Here is a 21621-nt window from a genome sequence, read left to right on the forward strand (position 1 = left end):
CCGCTCTATTCTTTTCAATGCCTGGTATGCATAGTATTTCATTGATTATAAGAAACATAATCTGTATAACCAGTCCAATACTGATGGACTTTTTGGTTTTTTCAGGTTTTCGTTCTGTATTACAGACGGGCTGCAATATGAATGCCCTGAAATATGTATACATCTATATCTGAATCCCTAGAAGTGGAATTGTTGGAGTGAAGGATATGTAGACTCAAAATTTTCAAAGATACTGCCTCACTGCCCTCCAAAAATATTGTATCAGCCGCACTCTCACTCACAGTGAAACTATTATTGGATTGTTATCACGCACCTTAGAGTTTCACATTAGAGGTGGACAGTAGGCATTTACATTTTAGAAAAAGCAAAAAAATAAATAAGAGTAGAAGCTCAAGTCTAAGATTTCCACACAGTATCAGGCATAGCATAGGGATCTGTACCTGCTAGAAAAACTTAATTTCTGCTATATGTGGAACAGCAAAGGACAACATGTCTTACAGTAGGTCTGAAGGCAGAATAAAGTACTAAATTGCAGGCTGGGTTTTTTTGTTATTTGTATTTTTTAGTTTCTAATTTCTGAGAGTATTTTATATACACTGTTAGTCTTCACAACCTTTTGAGATCTGGACAAACTGAGGGTCAGAAAGATCAGAGTTATTGAATAAATGACTAAATGAATGGGTAAAAAGATCACTAGCTTTAACAATTCTGGGATAATCATATTCTAATCAAGTTTATATCCACAAGCATTTATAATTCTGAACACTTACACATAATGTAAAACAGGTCAATCTTATCAAATTGCTATTTGGAAAAAGAAAAGATTTAAGATAGAACAGCACATTTGCAAACTTACAATTCGGTACATTCAACTTTGGTGCTCAATCAAAATATTTTTTTGAATTATGAAAAAAAATATTCAATAGGCGTGGAGTAGCCAAAAAAAAAGAATGGTATATATATCTATGGATATGATAATATATGATAAGTGACTTAACTCTATCAGAAACTACAAAAGGTATATCAGTTCTACACTTCCAATGTGCTAAAAGACACAACAAACTCAGTTATAGTTGATAGAAGAAAATCCAGACCTAGGTAGGGAGCTGGCTTCTCCCTCCGCCCGCTGCTCCCCCTGCTTGTGCTCTCTGACAAATAAATAAACAAAGTCTTGAAAAAAAAAACACCCTACATTCTACAAACATACCAATGATATAAATGAGGTAATATGACAAAAAAGTGAAAAAATATATTTAAGATTACTTCTTTAGTATATGGAGTTCATGGCAGTTGCTGCACTATCTAGCTGCATGAATTAAATAATGACTATAAGATATTAAATACTAAAATATATTATTATATAAGTTATAATCAATGTTATATATGAATTATTATCATTGTTATGTCAATGTTATACTAATATATATATACATTTACATTTATATGCATATGAATGTATATATAATTGTATGTTTTGTTAATACAAAATGAGGCCAAAATGTGTCAACTGACTTCTTCTTTTTTTTTTTAGGATTTATTTGTCAGAGAGAGAGGGAGTGCACAAGCAGGGGGAGTGGCAGACAGAGGGAGAAGCAGGCTCCCGGCTGAGCAAGGAACCTGATACAGGGACACAGGACTCCATCCCAGGACCCCAGCATCATGACCTGACCTGAAGGCAGATGCTTAACCAACTGAGCCACCCAGGCACCCCACTGTCAGTTTATTTCTCACGGAAGCCAAAAATCCACACGAATCTCTTTCTTCCTGTACTTTTTCACTCTGCATGTTCCCTATTCTCAACGAATATCCTCTTCTTTCTCTAACTATTCTCCTCTTCATTTTGCCTGATCTTGCACCCAAACATGGCAGGCAGAGAATCCTAGAGGCCCAAGATTCTACAGTGGCTGTTTGCAAGGGGGGGCAGAGGCTACAGTAACTGCCACACTGGATACACTTAAGTGAGAAGGAAAAAGGAAAAGTATCCCGAATGCCACCAATGCCTCTTACCTATAAAAGAACAGTATGGCAGCATACCCGTGTGGCCCCAAGGGCCAGAGGTAACAAATTATGGGCAAAGAGAATTGCAACCCAATGCTGGAAAAGGAAAGGTCTGCAATCAGCTGTGTCCTCCAGCTCTCTGCTGTTTGCTTCTAATGGGCAGAATTCATTTTGGGAAGTGTCAGGCACCGAAAAGAAGACCCTTGCGGCTGGAAGTTGACCAGAAGTAACATCCACAAGTGTAATAATGCAAGGTCAAGGCTTGTCCCAGAAACAATGCCTATGATGAAGGAGAGAAGAGAGATCTAAGTCCAATCTGGCCCAGGCCAGCCCGGTCCAAGAAAGCCAGAATCCAAGGAGAAGAAACTGAAAGAGAAGAGCCTGCACCACATCATTCTCTACAAGGTGCACTCAACAAACTTCAGCCTATTCTTTAATCAAGTTACCAAAAGAGCTTTTTTAATCCCTTCCTTTGCACCTTAAAAGCTGCAGTAAGTTCACTAATCAGATCAACTAATATTATTTGAGAACACCTGTAATTGTTCAACCTAGATGTGCCTTTCCTTTATTTCTAAGGATGTTAATTAACCGGAAAATTATAAAAGTAGAATACACAGAATAAAATATGATATATAGGGCGCCTGGGTGGCTCAGTGGGTTAAGCCGCTGCCTTCGGCTCGGGTCATGATCTCAGGGTCCTGGGATCGAGTCCCGCATCGGGCTCTCTGCTCAGCAGGGAGCCTGCTTCCCTCTCTCTCTCTCTCTCTGCCTGCCTCTCTGTCTACTTGTGATCTCTCTCTGTCAAATAAATAAATAAAAAATCTTTAAAAAAATATGATATATAGAATATAAATAACTATTTGCTGATTATATTAATGAACATCTCTAAGAAACGTTGAGATGATTTCCTGAACATAAGAGCCTGGGGAAAGTGGGGCTGTCACATCTGTCTTACAGGGTTAGGTACCACTTAGGTGTTGTCTTAGCTTTCCTACCACCCCTTCTACCCAATCCCATCTTGCTATTGGGAATCTGACCTCCCCATTGGCTCCCTCATACCTTTAAACTGCCTACTTTGTGACATCATTCTCCCACCAAACCTACCACCACCTGGTAGAATCTTGGGGTTTCCATGGAGTTGTCTGTAAATAAATTTGGATCATCGCAAGTGACCAGTGACCAGTGACCAGTGACCAGTTACCTTCGTACTGGACACATGCGCTCTTTGGCTTCAGCCGCTCCGACATCCTCCAGGATCGGCTCCTCATCCCTTGTTTCGGCAGTGGATGTTTCTTCTTCTTCTCTGACCATGTCTGGTAAGGAAAGAAACTTTTAAAAGTTTTTCATTGGATTTTTTTTTTGTCTCTAAATTTAGTTGTAGGTTCAAAATAACATGGAATAATGGGGGAAAGAAAGTACTGAACTAAAAATCTGGAGAACTCATTTCAGTTTTGACTTTGGCATTTACTAGCTGTGTGACTTTGGACGAGTCATTGAATCACAAAATCTGTTTTTTCCTCATCTGTTATGTTAGGATATTAGATTGGTTGTTCTCTCTGGTCCCTTTCTTTTCTAATTGTGAGTCTTAAAGGGCACCCATGGAGAAAATGAAATCAGAGACTTCTTGAGAGTGTTTCAACAGACAGAGAGGAAACCTAGGTTATGTAGAAACCTGTTTACCAAGAAGGTTATGTAGAAACCTGTTTACCAAGAAGTTTCATCTGAAATGTTCCCTCCACTAATACTTCAACTGTAGTATTTTAAATTTAGTGCTGTTCAGAAAGTTAGAGTCACATGATTTGAAGTTTTCTACCTAGCGTGGGCAATAAGGGAAAACAGGGAAAGAGGAGGGAGAAGAGTGGGCTCTAGGGAGTCATGTCTTCGAAGGTAAGGAAGTTCAGGATGGTTTCCCTCAGCCCAGACCAACAGGAACCAAGGGGGAGGAGAAAATAGGAGAATGAAGGGGAAGCAGGACACCTGGGTGGCTCATTCAGTTGAGCCGTTGAGCAGTTGAGCATCTGCCTTGGGCTCAGGCCATGATCTCCCGAGATGGAGCCCTGCATCAGGCTCCCTGCATATTCAGTGGGAAGTCTGCTTCTTTCTCTCTCTCCCTCTCTCTCCAGAATAAAAAAATAAATCTTAAAAAAAAAAAAGAATGAAAGGGAAGAGCACAGAGGAGCTCTTAAGAAAAAAAAAGAGGTAGTTTAGGATGGAATGTTGGAGAGAACCAAAGATTTTAAATTAAAGCAGAAAGCAGAAACTGGAATCTGCTTTGAGCAGAGCCAAACTAAACTGACTTTAGCAAGCACTTCCACTAACAGACCAGGCAAGAAAGGATGGCCAGAATAGGGCATCACTAGGAAAAGTAGCTTACGGAAAAGTCATACTCAGTAGTCTGGGTTTTGTTCATTCCTCCCTGAACACAGATGGCACTTAACAGTTTAAAATGTAAAGCATTTTAGAAATATAATTTAGAAAGGATGCTTCCTATCAACAAGCAACTAATAAAAGTGGCTATCTAAGGGGGCTGAAAGAAACAGAATTTTCAGTTTTATTTCATTTTGATTTTTAAGCTATGTAGATGTTTTGCCTGTTAAAAGTCAGACTAAGTTTGTTGAAAAATTGGCATCTCCTAGATTGAATCATAAGGCTGCTTTTCATCTCTACAGTTATTTTCTTCCCAACACAGAGGGCACACATCTGTTTTTAGATCTTAGTGAGCAATCTAACAAGAAAAGAAAAAGAAAAAGAAAGTCAAGCCCCACATCTCTAATTCCACGTTTATCTAAAACAGTTTTGTGGAGTTCTCTAGTTTTCTTACATTAAAATTTTTTAAATTTGAGGTTAGTGACAATGGCTTGTTTAGGCTTTGAGGGTGACATTTTCCTAGGTGTTGAAGATGATTAAAATATATTTTTGGATGAGTATAAAAACCTAATGATGCTTTTTAAGTGTTTTTTTTTTTAATTTTTATTGACATATAATGTATTATTAGCTCCAGGGGTACAGGTTAAGGGTTCTTTTTTGTTATATGATTATATTGAAATATATATTTCTCTTTTTATTGTTTTCTTCTGATTTTATTTAATTTTTTAACTTAAATTCAGTTAATTAACAGAGAGTATATTATTAGTTTCAGAGGTAGAGTACAGTTGAAATATATATTTCTACTAGACCTAGTACCTGTTACTTGCTGGGTAATATTCAGAAAAAAATGTGAATGAACACAATAATGGAATTCCTTTACAGTTATTATTTCCCTCTCTGCTCTGTACCAGATTTTATTGAAATATTTGTAAAAATTGTGGCTACATTTACATTCACATTCATGGCATTTGCTGCTTGTGAGGCAATTTTTACTGATCTATCTTCTCTGTATGCACTGGCTAGGAACTCATTCAAAATCACTTTCTGTTGTGGGTTGTGTTCTGGCAAAACAGGGTAGCAATATTCACTTCCACTATATTGCATGCATGATACAGAACTTCGTTTATTAGTGAACTTATTATGCTCACTAGATAGCCCAGTTTTTGGTAATATCTATATATTTCTTCTTAGTTCTGCAATACATGTTTTTCATGATTTGTCTGTCTTTCCAGAACATATTATATCTTCCTTCACAGAAATATAAAAAGTGTAATGTACCACTTTCATTCACGTTCATGCAAGAATTATTTCCATTATTATTGTTATTATTATTATAACGACTTTATAGATGAGTAATTTGAAACTCAGAGAGAGTTTAAATAACTTTTTTCTTTCAAAAAGCACTTCCTGAGAAACGTACTCTCAGGTAGTCATTTTGAGGTAGAATCAGAAACCAGGTTTTAAAGGGTCAAAATGACCCTTTTTCCTTTTAAAAAAAGATTTTATTTTCAAGTAGTCTCTATAACCACCGTGGACTCGAACTCACAACCCTGAGATCAAGAGTCATACACCCTTCTGACTGAGCCCACCAGACTTTATATTTACCAGCTGGACTGAGCTGTACGTGAACTCTGGGTAACAGCATGAGAAGTGCACAAGCCCAATGAGACACTGAAGTTACAATGGTCATAGCTGTACTGTTCTCTAATGTGGGGAGAAAAGGTCTATATGCGTTCATTTCTCCTGGCTTCTGGTGGTATGGGGCTCAGGCAGAGTCCTGGCAAGAAGTCAGGATCCTTAGGCTCTGTAACCTGGTAATGAGACCTAAAGTCGGGGGAGACCTCAAACAAGTCGAAGTGACCTCTCTGAGCCTCAGTTTTGTCCCTCAGAGAATGAGAACATGAGACCAGAGGCTCTCCAAGCCGTAGGGAGTGCTGAAACGCTTCATTCTGGGAAGTGGGATGTGAGTGGCTGCGGGGGCAGGCCCCCCCGCAAAGCTAGGGCAGGGAGAAGGCTGCTTTTTGCCTGCAGAACCATGCACGAAGCACCCTGCCTGGGTCTGCTGCACGCGGGGGCCCTGGCTGGGAGCCCGGGCGGTGACTAGACAAGAGAACAGAACCACCATCCTCCACGGTTTGCCTTTTGATATCTCAGCAAGGGTTGGTATCAGAGGCTTCCTGGTAGCAACAAGTTTTAAGATAATGCTGTTCCTCAAGCATAGAATTGATCCATCCCCCTGATTTTTCATCACTCTCTTGTTCCCTACAGAAAATTTCCCAAATTCATCTTTACTGGGACCTCCAAACTCTCTGCAGCTCTCCCTCCCTGTGGTAACCAATGCCGCTTCCCTAACAGGAAACGTCTGCAACTTCTCCCGGGTCTCCGCTCCGGCGGTCAGTTCGGTCAGTTCGGCGTGGCTGCTGCCATCAGTTTCTGGCGCCTCCTTCCAGCCACTCATGGGGCGTGCCTACCTTTACCAACATTCCAGCACAACTATGTTGTCTGGGGTTACTGGCCAGAGCCAGCTTTCCACGGCAGCTGCTTCCTATCCCGGGGTTTTCGAGTGGGATGTCACAGGAAGTACCAAAAAGAAGTCCTCTTCACTCGGAGACTTCACCGTCACTGTCATTGACCAGGACGCAGCTGTGTCTTCTATGTCTCTGGCAGCCCCGTATGATAAAACTTCAGAGGCCAGTAGCATGGTCTCTCTGTACCCATCGCTTTCTGCCAGCCTTGCTCAGGGAACACCATCTCAGATGCCAAATCAAGAACATGGCCTAGCACTTCCCTACCAGGAAGGAAGGCAGGTATATTACTATAATCAAGGCACACTGGGGCCTCTACTGTCTGGAGAATTTGGCCCCTGCTTGCAGTCCTATGGCTCAGTGTCCTATGCGGGGAGTAGGGCCTCTGTCCCTCAGCCAGAAATGGTAATGGTCCTCAAGGAGGTTCAGCCCGCAAACGTCCTCCCACCAGCTTCCACCTCTGGAATTTACTACTCTGGGTCTGCTCAGCCCATCACAGAAACAAGTTTTCAAGGTGAGTAGAGGCAGCGAGAGGGAGAGAAAGAAGGTCAGTGTTCCAAAAAAGGGTGAAACCTGCAGCTGAGAGCTAACGGGTCCACAGTTTGGCAGAACTTAAGTCCTGAGAGAGTAATAACCACGACCCTCACTCGGTGCTCTCCACCTTCAGGCTCTGTTTCAGAAGCCTGCATGGAGGTGGGAAGGTGGCACACTGTGACGGCCAGCTAAGCCGCAGGTGCAGGAACCCCAAGAGCATAGTGAGGGCTGCCACACATGTCACCGCCCTAGCCAATCAGCCTCCCCATACTGTCCCACAGTAATGAGTTCCCTTCCCTGAGCTATTGCTTCAGTGTCTTTGGAAAGTGTCTCGGAACTCTTGTTGGGATGGAGCCAGTTTTTTTCTTTCTTTCTTTCTTTCTTTTTTTTTTTTTCTTAGCCAACTTTTCCTCACTTCCTTAATTCACACCAGGATTTGAGACCTCACCTTCCGAGATCCTGTCCAGAGCAAGCAGGCTAAGAATTTACCCTCGCTTGTGTATTTTATCAGGAAGAGCTCCATTCCCTCTCCCAGTTCACTGTGTGAAGCATTCTTATTCTCTAAGGAAAGGGGAGAGACTTGAAGTGACTCTATATGAGAAGGCTAGGCTTTGTTGAAAATTCATAATATAAAAACCACTTTACTTCTTATTTGACTTATAACAACCCTATAAAATACAAAGAAAACCAAGAACTAATGACACCAAATGATCACCTGTAAGAACTAGAAGTCACCTCCTGTATCTCCTAGCACACCCTGCTGTCCTTGATCCTTAAGAAAGGCTGGTAGAACCGCCCTGCCCATTGCTGGAAGGTACATGATTCCTGTGTTAGTGTCTAGGGGGAGCATCTCACTTACCAGGGAATGACTTTTTCCTTGATTCCTTTGTAGTGATGGAGACTTCCCTGGGATTGCAACCTCCGAGTCAGACATATTGTCTGCCACAAACTCCAGAATTCCCCAAGTCCTGCAGTAGCAGAAATATCCAGATCCTTGAAAGTAACCCACCACCTGAGCTTGGAGACATCTCAATGATAGCTCCAGTCCAGAGTTCTAATAATGTCCTGGCATTGCCTCCAGCTCCAAGCCAGGAACAAACAGAGAATAAGAATTTGGATGGTATTAAAACCAAGCTTTCAAAGCCTCTGGATGTCTACCAGATCCCAATAGAAAACCAAGAGCCTCCCCTACTTCCTTTAGAAATTCCTGATATTCACCAGCTCCTGGCCTGCATCGATCCCCTGGGCCAGGAGGAGAAGCCTATTTCTGAAAACACCGATCTGGGAAAAAATACCCTGGGTCTTGAAGACCAAGTGACCCTTGAAAATGGGATTGAATCTAGTAGTGGTTTTGCAGACATCGCTACACTGGTGGAGGACATTCATCTTCCCCAGCTCTTTAATTCCTTGAAAGACCTTGATGAAGCCAAAAGTCCCAAGGTGATGAAAGCCAAAGATACCAGAGTCAGCAAGTTGAAACAGGGGCAAGAGAAGTCAAGTGTCGTAAAGGCTCCCTCTGATCATGTCAGGAAGAACAAACACAAAGCCACTGAGCCGATCAACGGTGCTCCCAAGACCAAAATCCAGGCGAAGAACCCAGAGTGCCTGTTAGGGGAAGACGTGATTATTTGCAGTGTTGCAGACGGTGACAGGGCTCCTGTGAACAGGGCCAAGCATTCCAACAGCAAGTCTCAGAAAGCGGCATCCAGCAGGACCAGCAAAACGAAGAGCCATGGGCAGGAAAAGACCAAAAGGACCAGAGAAAACAATCCCAAGAAAGCAGAAGAGAGTAAGCAGTCTGGAAACAAAGTCAAGGCAGAAGAGAAGCCAACCATTCCCAAGGGGAAGCGGAAGAAAAATCAACCCGAGCTTAGCCAAGAGAGCTTTAAGAAGCCTCGAAGTTGCCTAGGCATGCACATGTTGGAGTCTGTGCAGGTTTTTCATGCCCTGGGGAAGAAGAGTGATAAGAAAACTGGGCTGTCTTCCTCCCGGGCCCTGGTAAGCTCTGGCAACTCGAGAAATGCCCAGCGACCCCCAGCTATCAAACCATGGCTTGATACACCACGTGAGGGCAAAGGTCCTGAGAAAAAACAAGTCAAAGTCCAGAAACCAGACAGAGGTGCTGACAAAGAGTGTCCATCTCCATCCCAGTATGAGCTCCCACCTCCTGGGAAGGTCAAGTTGGTGCCTTTGCCTTTTCCAACCTACGAGAAGCCTCAAGCTCGACCTGTTCCTCGGAGGCCACAGTCTCTGGCTTCACATCGGTCCGCCATGGCTTACCCTGCCCGGCCTGGTTCTACTAGCTCAGCTCGGCCTGTTGCAGTCAATTCATCCCGGCCGACTCCTGCCTCCTTGACAGGTCCTGCCAGACCAGCTCGGCCAATTTCGACCAATCCCACCCGCCCAGGCTTGACCAACCCGACCCGGCCTAGTGTCCCGCAGTCTGCTGCCTCGAGGCCTGCACCCTACAAAACATCATCTTGCACTTCTCTCCAGCGGGAGCCTGTCCCCATCGCTGTGACCAAGCCCCAGTCGCCACCCAAAGCTCAAAGCCAATTTCTACTCCAAGACTTCTGCTTTCAACCAATTCCGTGGAGGAAACCCAATGTTCCTGAGCCAGTCATGTCAAAGCCCATCACAAAAGAGCAGAGGCCAGAGAGGGAGGCCATGAAGAGGCAGGCTCAGCAAGAGCGTGAGAATGCTGCCAAATACACCTCTTTGGGGAAAGTGCAATATTTCATCGAGAGGGAAAAGGATATGGATATTGCTCGATACTATGGCTATGCAATATAAGAGATGCTAAGATTGTTTGTACCACTCTGGGTACCCGCTGTTCATGCATATATAGATAGATAGGTATAAGTTTCTCTATTTATTTGCATATATTTTAAGACTTAATAAAACATCATAAATAGAATTAGTAGATTAGAAATAAAGAAGCCTCTTGAGTTCTGAGATGCTGTTAACTGTGGTCTTTCTTTGGTGTGGGTGGGGATCAAAGGCTGATGAGAAAGAATGGGAAGTTGGATGGGAGAAAAGAGAAAAAGGCAAGAAGAAAAGAAGAAGAAGGAACTTGATCTAGGCCTACGAAGGCCAAATGGGGAGAGAGATTTTATGGGTTCATAAAAAGCAGGAGTGGGGGAAATGGCAGAATCAGGGTCTGAGGTGAGGCTTAAAAGGAGACATTTTGAGTAGACTTGAAGATGACAGATGAGTCTTGCTTGACTAGGAAAAGCTTTTCATGGAGATTGGCCCTACATCCCATGTCCACCAGATAGGGATTTTTGAAAACAAGAGACTCGGGACACCCCTCTAGAAGGTTTGGGTTGCCTTATCCATTTAGGGTTATGGTTGGGTAAGGGGAGTACAAATCATAGGGGGATCTACCAGATGGATGGCAAGGGCTCACATCTATCCTGGGGGCGGCTGGTAACAGGAGCCTAGCCAAGTGACCTGCAGCAGCAGGAGGGCCCTCCAGAACCCAGCCTGGGATAAAAATCACCGTCTCCTAAACACCTGTGCACCAGGCCTGCGAATGCACCGCTGCAGTGAACGTGCACGACAACATGCAAGGCTAGTCCCGCTGGGCCACTTGACTAGCGAGATTCAGCAATGGGCTGAGATCACGCTGCAGGCGGAGAACAAGGCTTCCATTTGAGGCCTACAGGGCTCCAAAGCCTTCAGTATTTTCGAGCGCCCGTAGGCAGCCAACCCGGCTTTCAGGGCACAGCGTCCAGAGGTTACTGGTCATCGAGATCAAACTTCTGGAGGGACCTAAATGTTAACTTGAGGGGCCTGCTAGGTCGTCCTCCATCGACCCTGGCGCGTGCTGTCTTCTCTAAACATGTCCAACCGAAGCTCACGAGAAAAATCCGCTGGAGGGGTCCCTCCCCTCAAGGTAGGAACAGCGGGTGTCGGAGCGCTCTGGGTAGCGTGCCTACCAGAGCAGCACGCATGCGCCAAGGGTCTAGCTGTGCCCTATGGTGGGGCATCAGGAGGGGAGAAGAGGGGAGGGGAGGGGAGAAGAGGGGAGGGGAGGGGAGGAGGGGGGAGGGGAGGGGGGGGGGGGGGAGGGGGAGGGGGGGGGGGGGGGGAGGGGGGGGGGGGGGAGAGGGGGGAGGAGGGTGGGGAGGGGAGGGGAGGGGAGGGGAGAAGCCTTAAAGGGAATGGAGCGGGGGAGGGCGAGGACTGCCGAAAGTCACCGTGGGAAAACTGGTACTTTGCATTTTAAAATTATTTTGTATTGAGATATAATTAGCATACCATAAAAGTCACCTTTTGAGACTGTGAATTTAGTGTCATTTAGTACTTTCGCAAGCTTGTGCAACCATCATTATCTAACCCCTAACTTTCTCATCACCCCAAAAAGAAACCCCCTTAACCATTAGCAGTCACTTCTCATTCCCTCCTCCCTTCAGCCCCTGACAACTAGGGAATCTGCTTTCTGTTTGTCTGTCTGGATTTGCCTTTTCTGGGCATTTCATATGTATGAAATAATACAATACGTGACCTTTGTGTCTGACCTCTCTCACTTAGCCTGTCTTCAAAGTTCATCCATGTTGTAGAGTGTCCACATCATTGCCTTTTAGGACTGTGATAATTTAATTGCCTGGTTCTATCACATTCATTTAATCATTCATCAGTTTGTGGACATTTGGGTTGTTTCTACTTGTATTTTACGTTTATTGAGAGTTTATTCACTCCATTTCACAAATAATGAGATAGGCTTGGAGAGTGTCAAGAATTTGCTGAAGGTTAAGCGCTAGCAATCAGGGGAGCTGGGGTTTGATCTCAGGCAGTCAGACTTCAGAGGTAATCAATTCACATGATAGGACAAGGTACAGAAGGTATTCAACAGAAATATCTAGCTGCCTGTTTCCCTGCTCCCTTAGAGACATCTACTTTTGCCACACTGTGAATCCTTCCAGAAAAATTATTTGTCTCAACATGTATATATATTACAGTGTTTTGACTAATTTGTCTCACTGATTTGCAATGTCACTTTTATAGCATGCTAAATTCTTACATGTGTTTGTATTACTCTTTTCGGAGTTGTCCTGGCTTTTTTGCCAATCTTTTATATTTGCCATTTCTCTAGAATTCTTTTTATCTTCTTTTTTATTTTTAAAAATTTCCTACTTTTCTTGTTTATTTCACTTAAGGCATTATCCATTAGTTCAATAACTCTTGTTATTTTCAATTGAAGCCTTCATTTCGGAAATTTTAAAATTTATTTAATTCTGTCCTGAGCTCTTTCACCTCACCAAATTCTGATTTATGTTCTTTCATTTTTTTTGTTTTGTTTTGTTACGGTAAAATACACATACACAAAATTGACCATTTAACCATTTTTAAGCATAGAATTCAGCTGCAGTAACGACATGCCTGATGTGGCGCGACCATCCACACCATCCACGTTTAAAATAATTATGTCCAGGGTGCCTGGGTGGCTCAGTGGGTTAAGCCGCTGCCTTCAGCTCGGGTCATGATCTCAGGGTCCTGGGATCAAGTCCCGCATCAGGCTCTTTGCTCAGCAGGGAGCCTGCTTCCCTCTCTCCCTCTCCGCCTGCCTCTTTGTCTACTTGTGATCTCTCTCTGTCAAATAAATAAATAAAAAATCTTTAAAAAAATAATAATTATGTCCAAAAATTGAGCAGGAAAGAAAGACGGAGGCAGCAGCCTAGTATTTGAATCTCCCCAACCTTCTCACGGAAATAGAACAAAATCCAAAATGCCATTTGCCACTTGCAGAGCTTTTTCATCACCCCAAAAAGAAACTCTGGAGCTGTTGGATGTTAACTTGCCCTTCCCTCACTCGCCCCGTATTCTTTCATCTTTTGCATTGTGTCTTCTAATGTCTTCTAGCTTGTTTTGAAATTGCATGTTCCGACTTTGATCTGTTTTGTGGGCCTGTCTTTTATGACTTACTTTCCACGTCTGAGGGGAAGCTCTTCTGCTCCTTATTCTCATTTTCTGATGCTGCATGTAGAGGCTGCTTTTTTAGGCAAACTGATTGGAGCAACCATGTGGCTGGACACACTCGGACCCATTGGGCACCCACCTCGAAATATCCATAGGCCCTAACTAACCAGTGGGCTACTTACAACCAGGCACAGTTATAGCAAAAAATTCCCTACGTCCCATCCCTCCTCACCCTCCCTCTTTAAATACAGCTCTACCCGCTGTCTCCTCGCGGACAGCCTCCTCCTTCTGTCCCGCTGCCGCCACCTTGCGGTGGATTCAATAAACTTCTCTCTCCTTTGTTCTGCCTGCGGGTGAATTCCTTCTCCTCCCAGCACCGAGCTTCCTTCGGATCCTTGCCCCACACCTGGGGGCCCGCCAAGCGATCTGGGAGACAGACCCCACACTACCTTTGTATAAAACTAGATCTCAATCCTTTGTTTGTTCTCCATGTTTTAAGTGAAATCAGTGTTCATGCACTTGGGAAAGGAGTGGTGGTTGAGGACCGGTTTTCTAACTGCACTGGATTTGCTTTTCGGATTGTCGTCGTTGTTTGTGAAATGTAGCATTCAAAAACATGGCAGCTTGATTTCTGAGGTTTCCTGGCTCTGTTGCCTTCTCCAGACTTCCATCAAGACATTTCCCTTTGTGTCTGTTGTTCTCCGGGCCACATCCTGGATCAGCGCTCTGGCTGCTCAGTGTCCAGACAGAGGGGGCGAGAGCCCCCAGACCTTTAGATACCCTCCGGGTCCCCTCGTACATAACCACTAGGTGAGTGGACAAGACCTCTCCGGGTCTCAGTTGCTGTTCTCACATTGGCCCATCTGCTGAGTGAATACCAGCTAGCAGTTTGAAGTCCTCCTGCCGTCCAGGCCATCCGTCTACTCCTGCCTCCTGCGCAGACACCCTGGCCAGGCAGATCTGTGCCTGTGGGCAGCGGTGCTCTGCCCTACTGTTTCATGCCTGACTCAGCCCATCTATAACCAATGTGGTTGGAGCAGCCCTCTGAGTCTTACTATGATTTCAAGTCCTTTAGCGATCTCCATTAGGAAAGCTTGAAAAAGTAGAGGTTTATTATTTACAAGACCTGGGAATTACTCAGCATACCTGGAGCCCCACAGGGAGGTTGCAGGTAGAGATAGAGCACTGGAAGAAGGGGTTCTGCTCTGGTTGGGGTTAAGAGGGGTGGGGGGGCAAGAGTTTCAAGCACTTACTCCTTGGTGGCGAATTTAAAACATAGGAGTGGGAAGTAATGGGAAAAGAAAACACAAGTGGTCCAAAAAAGTCAGTTATTGAAACTGACCAAGATTTCTAAATCAGAGGAGTCTCAGTTGGGGGAAGGTGGCCTGGGTATTTCTCCCCCATATGGCTAGTACTGTGTTTATTGGAAATAACTGTCTTTGAAGGGGATGCAGAAATGGGTAACTCAGTAATCAAAGCTTAGGTCAGGCATTTGCATTACAAAAAAAGGAAAAAACAACTGTTATGGCTTACATTATACCCACCCCCTTATATTAGGGGTTTCTAATTTTATGGCAAATGCTACCCATGGGCATTTGGTTTTGGTTGATCTATTTCCGTGAGAGGGTTTGGGGAGATTAAAAAACGATGCTGCTACCTCCATCCATCTGAAATTCCACTTCAGGGATGCCTGGGTGGCTCAGTTGGTGAAGCGTCTGCCTTCTGCTCAGGTCATGATCCCCGGGTCCTGGGATCTACTGGGACTCCAGGCTCAGTGGGGAGCCTGCTTCTCCCTCTCCCTCTGCCGCTCCCCCTTCTTGTGGTTTCTCTCTGACAAATAAATAAAATCTTATAAAAATTTTTTTAAATTAAAAAAATGAAATTCCACTCCACCATTTGACATAATTATTTTTTAAATTTGGGGGTTCTGTAATTTTCAGTTCCTGAAAGCAGAGCCCCATGTGGCCTATCCTCTTTAGGGCACTGGCTCAGATGAGGCTTTCTGAGTCTCCTCTAACATGGAACCTCATGTCTGTATTGCTCTGCCCATGTTTAGAGTAAGATGTCAAAAACATAATAGCCTCTAAGAAGCTGATGGGTGGAGGGCATTTGACCACGATGAGAGGCAGAATGAGCCTGTGGGCAGGTAGAAGGTCTGGAGGCAAGAACGTGCATCTTTTCTTCCCTTTTTTTCTTCTCTTTGTATCTACTTCTCTAAACACAGACAACACGGAACCCACCAATCTGCCCTCCTCCCTGGCAAAATATCTGGTCCATACAGCATGTTCTTCATCTCAGATCACAGTGATACTTTTTCCAGAAAAAATGTAAGGAGGATTTGCAGTTGTTTGAGTCTTCTCTTTCCCAACCAACCATACCTCCACAACATCGGCAAACTCATCTTACCTTCAAATGGTATCTGGAACGTGTCTACTTTTGACCACTTTTCTCCCTTTCTACTCAAGTCCAAGCTCCTTCATTTCCTGCCTGGGTTATTGTCAGAGTCTCCTAACTCAGAGGCTCCCTGAGTTTCTCTATTCATCGAACCCCTGGTGTCTCACCTTTCTTTCTTTCTCAAAGAAACAACCTCATGGTCCCATTTATCAAGTAATTAGGTGCCAAAAATATACTAAGTATTTATGCCTGTAGTAGGCTGGATAATGACCATCCAAACAGGTCAGGCCTTAATCTCTGTAACCTGTATATATTATGACTTTATTTAGAAAAAAAAAAAAGATCATTAGGTATGTGATTAATTAAGGACCTTGATATGGAGAAGTTATCCCAGCTTAGCAAGGTAAGTCCTAAATGCAATCACATATGTCCTTTTATATTTATTAAGTACTCTCTCTGCCCAGTGTGGGGCTCAAACTCACAACCCGCAGATCAAGCGTCCCATGCTCCACCGACAGCCAGCCAGGTGCCCTTCACATGTGTCCTTATAAGATTGAGGCAGGAGGAGATTTGACACGGACAGCAGAGGAGAAAGCAAGGTGTCAATGGAAGCAAAGATTGGAGTGTGGCAGCCAGCAGCCCCCAGAGCTGCAAGAGGAAAGGAAGGAAGTCTTCCCCCAGAGCCCCTAGGAGGGAGTATAGCCCTTATTATGCCTTAATTTTGTCCCAGTGACACTGATTTCAGACTCTGGCCTCCAGAACTATGAAACAATAAATTTCTGCTTTTTTTTAAGTCACAGATTGTGGTGAGTCATTAGGGTAGCTAGAGGAAAAATGCTCCAATCACGCAATACATTGTGCAATAATGCAATGCTCCAAAAACAAGTAGACTTTGAAAAATAATACCTATAAATAAAAGAAAAAATATTTTTATTTCACTCTTAAATAACCACGATTACTTGCTAATGGAGAGTGTGTGAGTTGAGCACTGCACAACATCTCAAACCTTGGAGTGAGTCTCATTTCCTGCCCCATATTGATTTTCAAAGAGGACTGGCTTTTTAGTCCAGGTGCTGCCCAGAACCCAGCTTCACAAAGATACGGCAGCACTGAAAGGAAAGTAGCATGACCCAAGGTTGAAACCGTGAACCACCTGGAAGCTCACATGGTATCTAACAGATGTCAATATTGCTGTGGACCCTTCAAAAATTTAAAATATCCTGCTACACCCTGATGAATTTGTGGTGGTACCCTGGGGGCACCCTGGTGTACCTTCCAAACTGGCTTCTCAGGTCCCACCCTTGCCTCTCTAAAATCTGTCCTTATGATCGCTATAATGATCCTTTCAAAACACAAGTCAGATCCTATCTTCCTTCTGTTAAAACACTCTCATGGCTCCTTGTTTTTCTCAGAGTCAAACCCAATGTCCCTACCACGGCTAATATGGTCCAAACTATGTCAAAGGTCAGGAACATTTTCTATAAAGAGCCAGACAATAAGTATGTTTGTCTTTGTGAGCCAGATAGTCCCTGTCTCAACTACTCAGCTCTGCAGTTGTATCGTGAAAGCAGCCACAGAAAATACATAAACAAATGGGCATGTCTGTGTCTCAATAAAACTTTATTTACAAAGACAGTTCACACTGTAGTTTGCTGACCCCCACCTTGTATGACCTACTGCTATAGTCCCTTTTGCTCATCTATATTCCAGTCACTCTGAGTCCTCATTGTTCCTTAAGACCACAAGCAAGCTCCTGGCTCAGAGCCTTTGCACTTGTTTTTCTTGCCTGGAATGCTCTTCTTACCACGAAGTCTTCACGCAAATTTTTTCAATAAGGGTTTCCCTGACTACACTATTGGAAATTACAACTGCCTCTCTATATTTCTCCTTTCCTTCAATCTGTTCCCTTTTCTCCCATAGTGCTTGGACTCTTCTAATATGCTTTGTAAGTTACTTGTTTAACATGGTGATTGTTTATAATCCATCACTCCCTCACCCATCACTAACATGTGAGATCTTTGAGGGCACAGTTTTTGGGGTTTTGTCTGCTTTGTTCACTGACACACACCCAAGGCCTTGAGCAATGTTTGGCACATGGTGATTAAACAATAAATATTAGCTGATTGACTGAATGAATGAATATTTTTCAAAGAGCGTAATTATAGTGGTCTGCAATTTTTTAAAAAAATCTCCCATTCAAAGGTATAGTGCCCAGCTATATGGCAGTATTTTGGCAAAGAAATATGGAAACCGAATATAAAATCATAAAATCCCTTAATCTAACATGTCCAACTCAAATAGCCCTAAAATTTCTTATCTCATTTAACCCTTATTGAAATTTACAATCCTCAGAATGTCAATCTTACCTAGAACAAAAGGCTTTGAGTTATTAGGAACCAAATTATAAAACTCACAACTAACTAGCAAGTAACAAAGCAATAAAATATGTCTAAAATTAAATTGACCTCTTATGTATATACATTTAACCATTAAATGCAACAATACACACACATTAAAAACCTTTCCAAGCATGCGGAAGAACTAATTTTCCCAACTAGAAATTTTTCTTAGCATTGGAGTTACCAGTCTTCAAACAAACAGTAGGTGGAGCTCTAAACCTCAGAGTCATCTTGATGTTACCAATTTTACTGTGGTTGTCTTCTCAAGGAGCAACATCTTCATCAGGTAATTCCAAGTTCAACTGAAAAGGAACATAATTTGCATGCATGTGTAATGTTGCATATGTTGCAATATGTCAGCATTAAAGATCTCAGTACACTTGCTGCATTTCACCCCCTTTTTTTGAACAGCTCCTTCCACGTCTTTTAAAAAGTATTTATTTTCAAAATTCTATTTGTCATTTTATAGTCCCAATGGGTTCACAGCAAAAATTTTAAAAATGTGAACAATTTGTCTTTAGTACACATTCCATTCTTGCTTTCAGAGCACTTTCATTCCCTAGGAGTGTTCAAAATAGGCTGTTTCTGTGTTTCGGGGCATGGAACTCACCTAGCATCAACTTGAGAAAGTTAATTATCTTTTTTTTTTTAAGATTTTATTTATCCATTTGCCAGAGATCACAAGTAGGCATAGAGGCAAGCAGAGAGAGGGGGAAGCAGGCTTCTTGTTGCGCAGAGAGCCCAATGTGGGGCTCAATCCCAGGACCCTGGGATCATGACCTGAGCCGAAGGCAGAGGCATTAACCCACTGAGCCACTCAGGCGCCCCAGTTAATTATCTTTTGAAGAACTTTTTTCCCTTCTGATGGTTCCGAGCTCTCATCCACGAGGGCCTTAAAACAACAGAAACTGAGTTTTTCTTTGCTATTATTGTAGGCCCATTGCCTGACATAGAGTCCTGAACATGATACATACTCAACAAATATTTGCTCAATTAATGAAGGTGTCTAGCCTTGGAGGTTTCCTGCTCCTAACTCTAACTGCCTTGTAGAGAAGACTTGGTCCCAAGAGCATAGTAGACACTGTTTTTCATTGTTCATTTCAGTTATCACTCTAATTGGCTAGCCATCCTTGTAATTAATTTGGGGGACAGTGAGACAACATTTATTTTAACAACATTTGAACGTTCAACAATATTGAGTATCTTCTGGGGTCCCAAGTTCTTCTAGGTACTGGGGATACACTTGTGAGCAAGGCAAAAAAAAAAAAAAAAAAAAGAAGTTCCTTTCTTCCAAGAGATTATATTTTAAGGGGGAATGAAAGACAATAAACAATCCAGATCATTAAAGACCAAAGCAGACAATGGTAAGGACTACGAAAAGAATTCAAACAACGCTGAGTGATAGAGGGTGGCTGGATGGCTACTTAGAGTGTGTGGTCAGAGCAGGTGACATGTAAACTGATACGTGAATGACAACAGGGAGCCAGCCAAGTGAAGACCAGGGTAAGAGCATCCCAGGAAGAAGAAACATCTGGGCAAAGGTCTAGAATGGAACAGCAGATGTTCAGACAGTGTGGAGAAGACTAGTAAGCAAACGGGAGAGTAGGAGATGAAGTCAGAGAGGCAGCAGGGACCGAGTCACTCTATAAGCCCCAGTGAGGAGTTTGGATTTTTAATTCCAACTGCCATGGGAAGTAATTGGAGGGGTTTTAACCCAGGAACAATAGAACCTGGTATTTGTTTTAAAAAGAATATTAGCTGCTGTTGTAAGATCGCATTGAAGTAGGTAAGAAGGGTTGTCATTCCATAACTCATGTCATTGCCTTGCCCTTCCAGGTATGTCGCTCACCACAGGAGTGACAAGGAAGCAAGTGATATGTGCCTGGAGATTTCCTTGTTTTTAACTTCCCCACAAAGCCCATCTGAGCATTTTCTTCCTACCCTGATGTATATATTGAAGTAAGAATTTTGCCTTTTAGGATTCTTTTGCTGCTGCCCAGGAAGGAGCAGGAAGAAATAAGCATACAAGAGTGTAGGAGTAAGTGATGCTGAACTTTGAAGAGGTCATATGGAGACTGTTATATTTAGGGAAAATGTACTGACTAGGTATGGGCACCGGAAAGAAAAGAGCTCCTCAATTCCTAGCTCAGGTTTGACCCACCAGGTGAGCTGCTAAATCTTCTCTGCTGACAGAATACCTTGATGCTTAGCCTCCAATTTTGGGAGCAGGAGTAAGTAGAATATTCTCTTCAGTTAAGCCAAGAGCCAAAAGAATTCTTGTAGTGTTAATTTCCTGGTTTCACATATAAAAGGGTCCAGTTTTCAACTTTCCCAGTTAATAAAGAAATAAAGAATGTCAGATATTCACATTGGCCAGGGTTTTCTTGCTTGTTGTTTCCAATGCCTGTAAACCCAAGAGTGCTGACCACTTGTCCCAGAGCCCAAGAGCTGTTCAATATTTACAGATTCTCTTCCTGAGTGAACCAGATCCTGCTTACTATATCCTCTTAGCCATGATCTTAAGAACTGCCATCACTGGGGCATATCTCCTTTCTAATATAGAGGACAGCCTGTGTGTGATGGTTGCTGTGTTTGTGATTATTCCACACCCCTCTCTTATGTGTTTCCCACTCATAGCTTCTTAAAGACTTCTCATCATACTCTTAACTTCTAGCATGTTTGTAAATTCTGTTAACTTGTTATGTTAAATATTACAAAGCCAAGAGCTACTTTTTGGAATCTGTGCTTAATGGAAGCAGATGCCTCTGTTTCCCCCACCAGCTCCGCTTCCGTCTGCACTTGCACAATAACAATATCCACCTGCTGGATTTGTTCATGGCTGTATCCTTACCACCTAGAACAGCATTTGGCACAGAGTAGATGCTCAACAAATGTTTACTGAGAAGTTGGATGGGTTAGATTTTGTCCTGTGTTGACTTCTGCCAGGACTCCGATTGCATGACTTCCCTAAGACCAGCTCCCGCAGTGCCTTAATTTCTTCAGGCTCTACCCACTATGTTTACATTCTGAAGGGAAAGAGTCAGTAGAGAAATAGAGTTCTGAGGACCCCCATGGTCCCCTTTACAACTGTCTTGCAAGAGTCATCAGCATGAGATCCAGGAGAATTGATAGTGGATCCTTGCACTGACATGCCTATTTATGCTTGTAGGAGGGAAAGAGTCTCAATCTGTTAAGTGCTTTCAGCTGTAAGTCTCAAAAGCCAATGACCACATAGAATCACTTTGGGAAAATCCCAAAGACAGATCCACAACAGAGAGTCAGAAAATTAGAGATCTGAACCCTGATCTAGTGGAAGAAGTAACACCAGTTCAGGGGCTTTAAGCAAGACCTTGAAGGAGAGGTCATGTCATCACATTAAGGAACTTACAGGGAGGGTCCCCAAGTTTGGTGGGTAGAGTTTCCCCGGAGAGCAGAAAGTATCCAAGTGGTGATATACAAAATCTCCTGATACGGAGATAGCA

At 43.2% G+C, this 21621-nt stretch overlaps 1 protein-coding gene across 1 annotated transcript; it reads left to right on the forward strand.

Annotated features, from left to right (window-relative positions):
• The first annotated feature begins 3214 nt into the window (after window positions 1-3214).
• LOC111147943 (chromosome unknown C2orf78 homolog) lies at window positions 3215-10217 on the forward strand. The gene is made up of 3 exons (XM_022504201.1): window positions 3215-3314; window positions 6634-7404; window positions 8317-10217. The coding sequence occupies exons 1-3, from the start codon at window positions 3215-3217 to the stop codon at window positions 10215-10217; spliced, it is 2772 nt and encodes a 923-aa protein (XP_022359909.1).
• Window positions 10218-21621: the final 11404 nt, after the last annotated feature.

This window comes from Enhydra lutris, unplaced genomic scaffold, assembly GCF_002288905.1.
Source record: "Enhydra lutris kenyoni isolate GAN:26980312 unplaced genomic scaffold, ASM228890v2 scaffoldscaffold18, whole genome shotgun sequence".
Classification (NCBI taxonomy): Eukaryota; Metazoa; Chordata; class Mammalia; order Carnivora; family Mustelidae; genus Enhydra; species Enhydra lutris.